The sequence below is a fragment of the Drosophila busckii genome, chromosome 3R (assembly GCF_011750605.1).
Source record: "Drosophila busckii strain San Diego stock center, stock number 13000-0081.31 chromosome 3R, ASM1175060v1, whole genome shotgun sequence".
Lineage (NCBI taxonomy): Eukaryota > Metazoa > Arthropoda > Insecta > Diptera > Drosophilidae > Drosophila > Drosophila busckii.
In genome coordinates this window covers 3,363,053-3,377,040 of record NC_046607.1, presented here as the reverse complement: position 1 = coordinate 3,377,040, position 13,988 = coordinate 3,363,053, and the positions used below count along the sequence as shown (strand labels likewise).

The following is a 13,988-nucleotide window of genomic DNA, read 5'->3' as shown; positions in this document are numbered from 1 at the left end:
CGCATTTTACATTTACAATGCTGTTCACATAAATAGCTACGCAAGCTTTAAAGTTCATTTGTTAATTGGCGCCCACATACAATTGATTCTGAGTTAAAACTAAGCTAACCACTAACTAAATCGCTGTCTATAATTTTAAAAATAATTTCTAAATATATTTTTTATATATTGCAAGCTTAACTCATTCAATTAGCAAAGAAATTAACGTTCAGTTAAATAAAGTTTACAAAATCTACAAAGAAATTAAAGCACAAGCTTCCTTATTCTCAATAATGTAATTTTTTAAATATATGTAATAGAGAAACACTTGATAGCTGATGCAGGGTGACATCCCTACAACTATCGACTACTTGAGCAGCCCTAAAAAGATCAATAGTATCATCAATCTTAAATAAAAGTTGAAGCCGCGAAGTTTTTTGTTTTAATGTTGCTTAAAGAGTCCTTAAGTTGTTTGATTGAAAGTTGCTAAAAGTTGTTAATTTAATGTACACATTATTCCTTTATTAATTTACTAACTACTTGCATTACTTATAACATTATCTTATAATAAGTTAAAGTTACGAATACATTTATTGCAAGAATTTGCTTTTTGGCTAAGCTATTCAATGCTCAGATTTATTTAATTATTTAATGTTGACTATGAACAGTCGACGCTAAATGAAAACTATTACAAAAATAAGCAGTTCAATTTAATTAATTATTTAATTTGTCAAGGCTATTTTTTACTGTTCCAGTCTACATGACTGATAGTTAGGTTATAGTATAAGATTTAATACACTTATTGTTAGTCTCGTACGGAAAAGATGCAATAAATAAAAGCAAAGCAACGCAAAAAATTTTATTAGGATAAATAAAAGCACGCAATAGTAATGATATATTAAATCTACTCTGAAATAAGCTAAGCTAGCAACATTACTAAGCATTGATATTGCTTAATTTTCTCTTTAAAATTGTTTGTGTACCTATTTTGTTGGCCTGCACTGTAAGTCATTTATGCAGCGCCTAAACAATTTTGCAGCGCAGCGCACAGTTCACAACTCAAATGCTCTCTAGACAATATGACGGCTAAATAGCAATTCAAAAACAAAAACACACACACACACACACACACAGAAACAAACAAAACATGAAATCAAATCTAAACGCTGCCGTTTCATCAATTTCCGTTGCGTTATTGCTGGACGTGCAAAGCTATAAACTGTTTGCCCAAAGTCTATACAAAAGTCAATGTGTGTGGCTGGATGAGACTTTGGCTTTGAGTATAGAAATCAGACAATTTCGCTATATACAGATTGGGGATTTTCTATATATATGCATATGTGTGTTGTAGCACAGCTGCAACAAACTGTAGTCGTTGTTGTTGCTGCTCGTTTGCATTGTTTCGACAGTTTGGCTGTTGTGCATTGTACAGAATGTTAAACGAAGCATGCAAAATATGATGCCAGCGAGACGCGAGACTCGAACCAGCAGCCCCAGTCCGAGTCCCCAGCTCCAGATGCGCCATATGTATTTGCATTTGCTGCAGAGCATGCAACCGTAAGCTGAAACTACAGCGCAGCTGAAGAAGCAGAGCCCAAGTCGACACACATGGCACATGTCAAATAAGAGTATGTTTTTGATCAACTCTGTGTATGTGTGTGTGTGTGTGTTTGTTTGTGTGTGTGTATGTGGGTGGGATTGGCATTAAGTTTCGGTTGGATTGTTGGCCATGTCGAGCTAAAAAACTTATTAAAAATAAAAGAGCTCAGCTGGCTGCTGTTTGTGCAAAAAGTTGTGGTTAGCTCTTGGCACTGTACGGGGCGTATGCGCAACGTGGAAATTACTTTTTATTTTGTGACACTGGGGAAGCAAAAAAATAAACTAACACAACAACAACAGTAACAACAACAACAATTGTGTTACCTTTTTTGCGCAGCCAGTAGAACCACATTGAATTGCTAGAGAAATTTATAGCTACGCTTGTTATTTACTTGACAGCATTAAATTTGCTAGTGCAATGAATTATGTGACTTGTTTGTTAATAAAAGTCATTTGAATTTGAGTTTGAGCAGCAACATAAACTTATGCAATTAAAAAACTAAATTTGTTAGTAAGCAAAAATTTTAATATTAAGTGTGCAAATAAATGAAATGAGTTTTAACATAAACTGCGCTTAAGCCCTTTTTTTTTAAACAGCTGCATGCCTATTTTAATTAAATTTAATTAAATGTCTCTTGAGTACATTTTGTTGGTAAATGCTGTTTATAGCCAGCACGTTTATTGAATAATTCATGTGCGTTGGGATGCAAACGGCGAGAGCTTAATGAAAAGCGCTTGGCTTAAATAAATTTGCTGTTAGCGTAAAACAAACAGTTCAACGTTTAGTTTTTGACTTAAAGTTGTAGCTTTAAGCATTCGAGTTATTTTTTTCAATTTAGACGCAAATTTACGAGCAAACTATAGTTGTAAATCAATCAACAAACAGCCAAACAAAGGCACAGCCTGATGAACGGACAGGCAGACAAACTGACTGGAACTGTCTGCAGCGAACGTTAAGCGGCGCAGGCGTTTGATGAATTCACGAGCTCATTTTGTATGCATGAGCAGCTTGCAGTGTGCAAGGATAGCAGCAAGCCAGGACTATAATACGGTACATATATATGCTGGTATATATAAAGTATAAATGCCAGCAGTGTCAATGACAGCACTTGCTGCGTATACTTAATTTCAAGCGATCGCATTCATTTCTTAAAGCAATTTTATTGTTGCTTTCATTTCCTTTGCTTAGTTTACAGCTGCAGAGGCGCAAGCTTTGTTTATTTGCTGTCAATGTCGATATATCAGCCAACTGACAATTGAAATGTGCAAAGGAAATACAAACAAATTCACCCACACACATGTGTGTGTAGATAAAATGCAGCAAAGGCAAGTTGAACAACAACAAAATGCATTTTAATTGTGCAAGCTTGGCACAAGCAGTAAATTGACAAAGGTAATAACAACAGACAGACAAACAAAACAACAAACAAACTGTGAATGTGTTGACAGTGGAAATTTCACAGAGAAGGACAACGAAAGACAAAGAATGTTGCTGTGGTCCGCAAGCTATGAAAATGATTTGGTCAACAATACGCTGGCATGCCCCACGGCGTGGCACGTGCATAAGTGAGCATACATTGGCAGCAGCAGCACCAGCAGCAGCAACATCAGCAATGTCAAAAGTCCACAGCCAATACTTAACCAAAGCATACTGAGAAAATTGCATAATGTGTTTAATGCCACGCCCACAAATGCTCTATGGTCATTACCTTGACACATTACGCCCACACATAACCCAACACCCACCCACCCACCTCTCACATTTGCGTACACTCACGTATGCCACAGACATGTGGCCACAATTCTGTGCAGCCCTCCCTCATGCCTCCCTCAGAGTTCATTGTTGAAATTTACTGCACATTCTCAACATTAATAAACGTGTGTGTGTGTGTCTGTGTGTGTGTGAGCTGGACACATTAATTTTTATTAGCGCAACTCTTTTTTATACACTTTGCAGTTTACACAAAAAATAGCAAGGCTTATGTAATAGTGAGTGGATAACTTCGACCTTGATCAGCTGTCAAATTGAATTAGAAATCAGCTAAGTTTGTTGACTTTACTAAACTAGTCAAAGTGTATTAACTAGTTGTTTGTATTCAAATTTAACATTAAATTGCTGTTCAGCAAGACAAAATGAAATAGAAACCAGCGAGCAATGCTTTGCTATACTAATGAAAGTGTATTACATAGTTGATTACAGCCAATGTTAGCTTGTCGCTTTTATACACTTGGAACATTTCTTGAGTTTCTTGTGCAGCAAGACAAGCAAGCGCTAGATGGCGCTGCCGCAACAACTTACTGGTTATCAAAGTGTATTGCCTAGTTGCTTGCATGCCATTTTCGACTTATCGCTGCTTTGTTATTGTTTTTAATGACCAAAGCGATTTTGCGGTAGGTCGCAGCTTGCATCAAAGTAGCTCCGATTTTATATTATGATTAATTTTTAAAGCTCGCTACGAAATTGTTACAATTTGTCAAACTTGACTATCCATTTCAATTAGCGGCGGCGCACAACTTCTAAGGATTGCAGCAAAGCGTTTTTGATTAAAATTTATGCCTAGCCGGCAAGTTTTGAGGCAAGTCCTAGAGCCTAATTGGAGCAGAGATTGATATGCTTGGCCAACAGGCGGCGTCAGTTGAATAAATTATTTGTTTACGTACTAATTAAATTGCCCAAAATTTGTGCAACTTTAAAGGCACAAACAAACACAAATGTGTAACATTCGTACATTGAATTTTACGCTGCCCACAAGCCACACACAAGTTCAGCCCTTAAGGCGTTGAACGAACGAAGCGCACATAGAAGTTGCACGTTGTGCACACGTTGCACAAATTAAAACAATGAAAATTTAATGAGGCAAGTTCGCTAGCTTTACACACAGATTCATTTGAAATGCGAAACTGCAGCAGCTTAATGCTGGGCTAAAGCCTGCAACGTATATAAAGCAATTTCAATTAGCAGCAAAGCAAAAAAAACTCTTAGTTTGTTTTAATTTACATATTCGCAACCAAAGTTAACTTTTTTATATGCAAAGAGAGAGAGAGAATGAGAGAGAGAGAGAGCAATAAAAAAATAGTTATATACTAAAAGAAAATATAATTATTTTCAGCGCTTGCTTTGTCACTTAAGGTGTAAGCACATAATTGGACATATTCAGACTAAAAGCAACAGCCGAAAATGAGGTCAGTGTGTATGAGAGAGATAAAATAAAGCGATACTCAAAAGATAGTAAGAACAAGCGTTAGTTAATTGCTTTTTAGAGCGTTTTCACTTTGCCTTGGACCAAGTTGATGGCTTAATTAAAGCCCATAGGCTGCAAATGCTAAACAGTTAACAAACATTTCTGCGGACAGCGAGGCTTTTAAGCGTAATCGAAAATGCCAACTCGACAGCAAGAGCGAGAGAGACTGAGAGTGAGAGTGAGAGCGAGTTGTTTCGTGTGTGTTTTGTTTGTTGCTTATAACTCACGAAATTTATTGATTTTTGTCTGTTTGTTTTGGCCGGGCCATGGACGGATTATACGTGCACACAGGTCCTACACACACACACACACACATACAACATTTTTTATATGCTTTCATGTGCTGCTGACTAAACGCAATATAATAAAAATAACGAATTTTTTTATTTGACTTTTGAAATTAATGGCACAATTTTGAAAGCGTTCCATGCAGCTTATGAGCCATGACAGACAGCAGAAGTGCCCAGCAGACATGCGAGAATTCAATTTAGAGCGCAAAGCTATGCGCGCAGTGATAAATAAAATAAAATAAAATAAAGCTATGCGTTAAATTAATAAAAGTCAAAGCAATCAAAACTGACAAATGTCAAAGCACATTTTTAATAACAATTGTCTGAGTTTATTGCGTTGATTTGTTAAAGTGACTAACCGACTTGGACTGCTGCTGCTGCTGAAGCCGAACGCCGGTTTGGCCACAACAATGCGGACACAAGGATAACTGAACACTGAGTGCTGAGCACTGAGCGCCACAGCACACAGAGCGTATGGGCAACGCGGCCAAAGGCGCTGACTGACTGAGTCACAGCCCCACTGACAAACAGACCGACTGACTTACTCGCTCGCTCGCTCGAATGTATGAATGAAATAACGAAAAAAAATTTATATACAAGTGTGTGTGTGTGTCTTTGTATATAAAAGCAAGCGCAGTAAATTATGACAGTGTTAGTGCATATACATACAAGTGTATGTGTGTGTGTGTGTTAAACAACATTTAGTTTACACTGTTTTTTCAATGTGTTTGTGTCTGTGTGTGTGTCTTCATTTTCCCCTGTGTCTGTCTGTGTGTGTGCTTAAGTGCGTTGGCTAGAGGACAAACACACACACACACACACACACACACACACACACACGCACACATTTGAAAATAACCCAAAAGCTTATGCAGCCAGACCAACTAAATAAATGCCCTGCGTCAGGGGAGCGGTCAAGGTTAGATGGCTAACGATGCGATAAGTCTTAAGCTTTAGTACGCTAAACAAATGGCAAGCTATCGATAAATGAAGTTTGAGCTGTTAGTAGCTAACGCAGTGTTATCGATAACTGCAGTTTGAGCTAGCGCAGATCATTTGTCGCTTTAGTACGCTAAACAAATTGCAAGCTATCGATAAATACAGTTTCGAGCTATTAGTAGCTAGCAGTGTGTTATCGATAACTGCAGTTTGAGCTAGCGCAGCTCATTTGTCGCTCAAACTTTGCTACAAAGCAGCCATAATGGCAACATAATTCACTATCATTTGCATGTTAGCCATACATTTACATAAATACACACACACACACACACACGCGCACTCGAACGACATAAATCAACCTGAGCACATCATCATCATAATTTGACGCGCTCTCAGACCAATCAATATACCCAAACCCCCAGCTATGGAACATGGGGCAAACAAAAACAATGAAAGTTCACAAATGCCAACGATAGAGATGCTTATGTACGACATATGTATGTGTGTGTGTGTGTGTGTGCACATAAAAACATAAGATACGCATACTTGAAGCCACTTTTTGGGGTAACGCGCATCGCAGCACACACACAGCACAGTTAACGTCTTTATTTTTGTTGGCCAACTCTCGCTTGCAATTTGGCTGCTCAAGGCTCAAGGATATGCTGTGGGCGTGGTCGGGGCCAGCATATTAAAAATACGCAATAAACTGGCGTACCTAAAGCCATGGCCCATGAACTCTCAGCATTTGGCAACAATGTGTTTTAATTACTTTCGTTTGTATGAGTATGAAATGTATGCTATAGACGACTCCCTATAAAGTAAGGGAGCCTATTTCCAAAAATTCCGAACGATCGTTAGTCGAACGGGGGTTGATATTTATATCATTGGTGTCAGCAGCAATGTTCTCACTAGACGTTCATTGAACATTTCTGCTCCCCAAGACAAGGAAGGAAGAATCGTTGATAAACAAGCGCAAGTCTATCGTTTGCAGCCAGAACCGATTGAGAATTACAAGCGTCAGTTAGGAGTAGAAACTGCTTAGCTGATCTATACTGATCATAATTGCAATTGCAATTACCGGTTATTGCTGCAAGTTTAAGAATTGCATGCATTTAAACTAGTTGCCAATAAATTCATCCCTTAAGTGCTCATAACTTGTTTGCTTTTCTCAGATCAATGGTAGCTCCTAAGCTCATAAATAAATAGACAATATACGACAGCATAAACTTGGCGTATCAGTCAAAAAAAAATCACAGCAAAAAACTGCAAGTAAATAATTCAATTTATGTCTAAGAATTTATTACATATCATACATATTCATCAAATGGTCTGAGACTGAGGCTGCTACCTTTTGGCATTAGGCCAAAAATTATATTTGCATGCAATATAAAACATGAAAATTGAGTCTGTCTGTTTGTACGTGTGTGCGTGTGTGAAGAGCAGCTGTGACAAATTGACATTCCAGTTGCTACCTTCTGTGTCTGACTGTTTGGCTCGACCCCCCACCTCTACCCAGTTGACAATTTTGTGCAGTCATCTTAGTCTCTGTCTCGGGGCTAAACAGAGAGCACACAACGCTTGACAACTGTCAAAAAAATAGCATAAATTTATATTGGCGCAATTATACTAAGACATTGTAGTTTAAAGTTTACAAAATTGAATTTAAAGCACAGCACAAAAATCCCTTTACCCGCCGCCCAAGGCAACAATCAATTCAATTAAAATTAAAAGCCAAACGCTCTAGGCAATTTTCTAATGGCATTTATGCAGCCTTTTAAAGCTTAAAAGCCCAAACGAGAGCAGCAACGAGTGAGAGACAGACTGTGTGTGGGTCCAACAATAAAGAAAAGAACAAGTTGTTAACCCAATTTGCTTTCTTTTCGCTTCGCATTGCTATCAAATTCCTAAGCGCGTTGCAAACGACAGCAGCAGGCAGCAGCCAGAGCAGGCAGCAATTGTAAGGACAGCACGACAGGCGTTAAAGGCAAGCTAGCGAACGACCTTCAAAATGAACTGCACTACTACTGCCTGCTGGAAAAAGAAGCGGTAGACAAAATATTGTTACTGTTATAGTGCTACGGGTGGCGAACGTGAGCTTTGGGGACATTGCCTTGTAAAGAGTTCGGTTCGCAGCAGCAATATTAAAATTATGCGCATGCATTTTGCAAGCATTAAGCTGCGACTAAGACGCCCAGACGACGACGACGCAGGCGACTGTGACTGATTTTATGAGCAACCACGTAGCCGAAGCTCTATATTAGGCATGACCTTTCAACATGTCCAATGCTAAATGGTTCAACTCTCAGAGCTGCTTTGTATTTGATTTGATTACAAACATTTTTTTTCCATTTCCATTTAGCATTTACGATTTTTCTATTTTATATTTTGTTCTTTGTTGTGTTTTCAATGACAAACGAAATGTCAACAGGACATTGTGTTCTGTCAAGGACCACAGACTAACTAATGCATGAGTGAGCGAGTGTGCGTGTAATGATAATAGCATATTAGTTTTTTCCCAATAAACGACATATCTATAGCTAAAAAAATTAATATTGCTGCCATTAGTGGACATGGATTTACTTTTTGCTTTGTGTTGATAATCAAATAATTATTATGTTAACCGCTTGTCAGTTCGTAAGTAATTACGTAAATGCGTGCCCGGGGTGCAAGATAAGCTAAGCTGTGTTGAAGTTTATATTTCAATTGAGTTCAATTTACAAAAAACGAAGCGCGCACAACTAATAAATTTGCATGCCAAATTTCGTAGCATACTTTTTGCATTGCGGACAGCTCGCAATTAAATTGGAAACACACAGAACTGCTGACAGCTAGGCAAATATTAAGCTTAATGATTCAATGATTGCTTGGGCATCAAACCCTTCAAAGGACACTTACGTCTTATGCCCCAATCCATCATTTTGCAGCTGTTCTTGCACTTGTTGTAGGACTCAGTTAGTGACGACGACGATGTTTGTGTTGTTGTTGTTGCTTAATTGTGACTAGACGACGACGACGACAAGTGGGCCACATTAGCGTTGGCCAAGACGCTGTACTGCCGGCCAGCAACAAGATACATATTAAACTACAAACGGAGGCGCTTAAAGCTTACAACAACAACAACTGTAACATGGGATATATATACACACGAACAACAAAACACTTTATGACAGGCAACAGTAACAGCGACAGCGGCAACAGCAACAGCAACACGCACAAATTGAATTGAACTGCTTCTAATTTTGACAATTTTGTGTATGCCTCAAGTAAGGCAAGGACAAGCCAACTAGACAGACTGACAGACAGACAGACAGACAGCTTGGCTGACTGACTGAGTGACTGACAGGCAAGTGCATGAATAACGCCGCAAACTTAAAATGAATGCAAAATTTCGAAAACTGTTGCCGCCGCTTGGGCGCTAGCGCTATCGCTATCGCTATCAATCGTTCAACGCGTTCGAGTTCGCGCTACTCGATTTTATACGGACCGATTGCTCTGCCGTGCTGCTGCCTGAACCGAGCAGCATTTACTTCATGACTGAAACCGAAAAAGTGAAAACTGAACTGAACCTGGGCGCACAGACACAATACGCTGCTGCTGCTGCTGCTGCTGCTAACGCTAACGCCAACGCCTGCGCCAGCGACAACAGCGACGCTTCGATAGCGAAGTGTGACTGTGACGGCGACGCCGAATAGAAACTTTGCTTAACTGTCTGTGTATACGAATGTATGTGTATGCCACATATATGGGGCAGGAATGGGCATGCTGCTGGCATCGCCGCTGCCTCGGCACTTCAATCGGGCACCTCGACATTGACGAGGACGTTGTCAGCAGCAGCAACAACAACATGAACGTACAACAAGTGAAGCGTGTAGCGTTGCCTTACAGCCTGCTCAAGTGTTCACAATGAAAATGCTTTGGCTGTTGTTGTGGCACAGGTGATGGAGTTTTGGCAAAGCGAAAATTTAGCCATAAAATTGCCATTACGTTGAAGTGAGTTAGTGTGTGTATGTGTGCGACAAAATTTAAGAGAGCCAACTAAGTAGCAAGAGCAAGATGGAAAAACCCTCAGCTGCTACAACTTTTTGATAAGGGACAACTGCACTGTGGGTGGCAAATGCTGCAATTATTTAAAATAAATTACTATTATTATTGCTTATTAGTAAAGCAAAAATAATGCAGAACTTGTTTTGTGCAATTGTTCAAAATATTATGAATAATGTGCAACTGCTTGCCTAAGCTTTAATTAATTTATTTGCTTTTGCACATTTCTTATTTTATTCTTATTGAAACGCTTTGGCGCCCACTGTGCAGCAGCACAAGAACCATAACAAATGCTACAGACACGAAGCCAACACGAAGCAATAAATTAAGAGCATAGCCCACACATAAAGAGAGCCTGGCAAAGAGCGCATGTATGCGAGCAGGATTCATAGAGCTGGAGCAACAATAACGAAACGATAAAAATCAGCGACATCAAAATGCTGTTAGAATGTCAAAAACATTGCAAATGTAAACAGAACGAAATAGCGAAGCTATGTAAATGAATAAAAGAGTAAGTTGAATGGAATTTCCAAATCAAATCAAATGCATTTGCAAATTAATACGGCGCTTTTTGCTGTCAATAAGCCGTTGCGGTATAACTTTAGTTTATTTACAATAAATAAAAGCAGTTGTTGGACTTATATATTTAAAAGATTAAAGCTAACGAATAATTTCTGATATGAGCAATAAATTCGCTTAGCTGACGCCCAAAAGTAGGCAGCATAATTAGGGCCACGCTTAAGGAAAAGCAACAGCGCATTAAATATTAAACTCAAATGCGGACGCATTTACATTTCACACCTACCAACAATAATACACACATACACACGACACACATTGTGTATGTATGTATTTGGGTGTGAATGGCAACATGTGTCTGTCTGCCAGTGCGGACTGCTAAGTGCCTGAGCTGTCAGAGGTTAAAAATGCGGTTTCCTTTGCCTGCTCTTGTTTTTGATAGCGTCAACATTTCCGGCCGCCGTTTTTTCTTATTATTTTTGTGCGCACACACCACAGCAGCCGCCGCCGCCGATGTGCATTTATTTAAATATCATTTATGTTTGTCGTTTTACTTTATTCGCATTTGAGCCTCGGCCTCTATTCAATTCCCAGCGGCCTTTTTTGTATATAAACTTTATTGTCGGTTTTAGTAAATTTACTGTGTGTGTGCCAGCGAGTGTGTGTATGTATGTGTGTGTGCATGTTTGCCCTACTGCTTAAATCCTTTTGTGATTTTGTTCACTAAGCCTGAATTGTATTCTTGTTGTAAGCATTTTGTTGTCAAAAGTTTTGTTGCGCCTGCGCCTGCACTAAAAATTTGTATTTTATTTATTATCAGCAGTAGCTGATAAAGTTATATATACCAGCAAGCTTTCAATATTCCTTTTGTTAAATATTTGCACTGTATATATTTTATATTGTAACTTGACAAAATAAATACAAACACTACAAACTTTTCTTACATTTAGGAGCTTTGCTAGCATACAAAGTTATGCATGACAAAAGCTTGTTGCCATGGACGTAGTCCTTAAAATGGTATGTGTATGCGCTAAAGCCATAATTTTTATAGCAAACATAAAATTGCGCGTAAATATGCAAAACATATAATAAATTGTTTTGTTTAAACATTTTACACTATACAATACTTTTTGTAATTTTATATATATTATATTTAGCAGACTTACGTAGCTTTTCTTTCAAGTCCTGCCCCATTTTTGCAAATATTTGAAACTAAACTTATGCCAAATTTTCAAGCAATTTCTTGCCACACGCGACAAATGCCAGCAAACAACTAAACTAAGAATACCCCAAAATCGCTACACAAAAGAACGAAATAAAATAACAAAATAGCAACAGTCAGCAGCATGAATTTGTTGTTATAGTTGATAGGGTAAGACCTTAACATAATTATTGATAAAACAATGCTAATTGTTAGCGCAAGCTTGTCGATATTTATGAATGAGCGCTCGTCCTGGCTTTAAGGAGCTGACACACTAAGTGATTTTTAACGGCACGCAATCATAAATGCAGCACGATGTGGGGTAAACTTACCGCGCGACGTTGGATGATTCATGAGTATCGATAGCGGGCACTCGTCATCGTCGAGTATGTACTCCGTTCCATCGCTGTTTACCTGCAGTTAAGCAAAAAAGCGTGTTAAGCATTGTAAACAATTAAATAGTTTCACTAATTTGTAATCAAACCTGCACTAGACAATATTGCAGCGGATCTGCCTTTTCCAGTCCATACTTGGTGAGCATTTCCCTCACTACAGCTTGAGCGCAATCGCGTATGGACAGCAGCAGCGTCTTGTAGGGCACATCCTGGCAAAGGCTCTCGCCATAGATCTTTAGTGTGCCGCCTGTATCGGGACCGCCGTCACGCGAACGAAACTGCTGCAGCTTCTTTTCCAGCTTCTGCTGTCGCCGTCTGCGCATTACCGCCTCCGGATTTGAGATCGAGCGTGTAAATGACGTTTCTGGCAGCTCCGTATAAAGTTTGCCAGCCACAGCATCGCCAGCATCAGCGCCACCAGCCACGCCCACACTGCCATTCATATGCGCCGTTGAGCCAGCGCTGCCAATGCCATTGCCCAGCCCCAATTGACTGCCATTGGACTGTGGCGCATCGGAGCCCAGCTTGGCAAGTTTATCCTTTTTCTTTTGCTCCTTCTTCTCGCGCTTTGACAGCTTGCGCTTAAAGTTCAGCTCGGACTGCTCAATGGGCTGCAAGCAAATACAAAAACGTTAACAATGCGTTTAAATAAGCGTTAAGCAGGCTTACAGTTGTCTTTTGATCAATGTTCTTGAGCAAGAAGCGACCCTCACGATCATCAATGTGCCAATTGAGCTGCACTAGCAGCGGCTTTTCATCCGCATTGAGGCGACGCTCCTCGCCATTGGCATGCACCTCATAAAGCGCATAATTAGGCACTGATAGCATTCGCATATCGGGACGAAACTTTTCAATGAGTGTGTCTGCAAGGGAAAGAGAAAGAAATTTGATAATTAGCTGCGCTTAAATAAATATTAAAAGACTTCAGTACGGCTGCTTTCAATTGGTAACATTGTGTTGGTGAATTCCCCAATTCTACATATTGCAGTATTATATCTTAAGTAATCCAACGTATGGTCAGACACTTGAGTGAATAGGAAACAAAGAAGGCGTCTGTCGCTAAAGTTACTGCTGATCGGTAATGCAGACGGAGTAAATTGACTTCACCAACGTTTTTTTCACCAATGAAGGGTTTTGTGTGGTGCTTTACCTATGACATCTGTGACTGTTGCATCGCTGGCAACGCGAATGCATTTGGTGGCCACCTTTTGGCCGGCATCTTGAAAGTAAAAGCGCATAACGCCATGGAAGAGCAGATTCTGTAACCATATGGCAAACATTAGTATTATAATTATGCAGAACAAAGTGTATAGAGCTCTACTCACCTCGTCTGGCTCGGAGAGAGCAAACAGATCCAAACGATTGGCATTCCATTGCTGTATAACTGAACGTACTGCTTCGCGATCCAACATTTTCTTATCATGTGACATGCTGTTTCAGCCAGAGCGGTATGTGGGGTAGAAGTTGCTGCTGCTTGTTTAGCTTTAGTACTCTACACAATTCTTGGAATGTTTATGGTATTTGTGACTCCAGTGTGTGACCGTCGTTTATCTTCTTTCTTTTTCAGTTTGTGAGGTTTGCTGGTGCTTGGGGCTGGGTGTGTGCCAATGAATTGAAGCTTCAGCCTAACTGTAAACAAAGAGAGGAAAAAAATGTGGTACAAAATTAGAATTTAGGCTTACAACTTCCATGTAGCAATGAAGACTAGCAGCTGTTGCATTTCCGTGTTGTTGCAAAAACATGTGCACAGCGAGAAATTTAAATTAACTTTATAATATTTTTG

At 39.3% G+C, this 13,988-nt stretch overlaps 1 protein-coding gene and 1 non-coding gene across 13 annotated transcripts in view; both read right to left on the bottom strand.

Moving 5' to 3' along the window:
- Positions 1 to 13,988, bottom strand: part of LOC108602696 (afadin) — a 38,753-nt gene that overhangs the window by 13,464 nt on the left and 11,301 nt on the right. For 10 of the 12 annotated variants that reach the window (XM_017990834.2, XM_017990836.2, XM_017990835.2 and 7 more), the window contains exons 2-6: positions 13,531 to 13,834; positions 13,356 to 13,464; positions 12,875 to 13,068; positions 12,295 to 12,816; positions 12,143 to 12,224 (exon numbers count right to left, since the gene is read on the bottom strand). In XM_017990834.2, coding sequence (XP_017846323.1) covers positions 12,143 to 12,224; positions 12,295 to 12,816; positions 12,875 to 13,068; positions 13,356 to 13,464; positions 13,531 to 13,635 — 1,012 coding nt within the window. In that variant the 5' untranslated portion in view covers positions 13,636 to 13,834. Of the gene's footprint in view, positions 1 to 8,944; positions 8,979 to 12,142; positions 12,225 to 12,294; positions 12,817 to 12,874; positions 13,069 to 13,355; positions 13,465 to 13,530; positions 13,835 to 13,988 lie in introns of those variants that run through there. The other 2 variants (XM_033294223.1, XM_033294224.1) reach the window with 1 other exon arrangement.
- LOC117134883 lies at positions 6,880 to 7,001 on the bottom strand. Its single transcript, XR_004458897.1, has one exon. It is a non-coding gene; the product is annotated as a U4atac minor spliceosomal RNA (small nuclear RNA).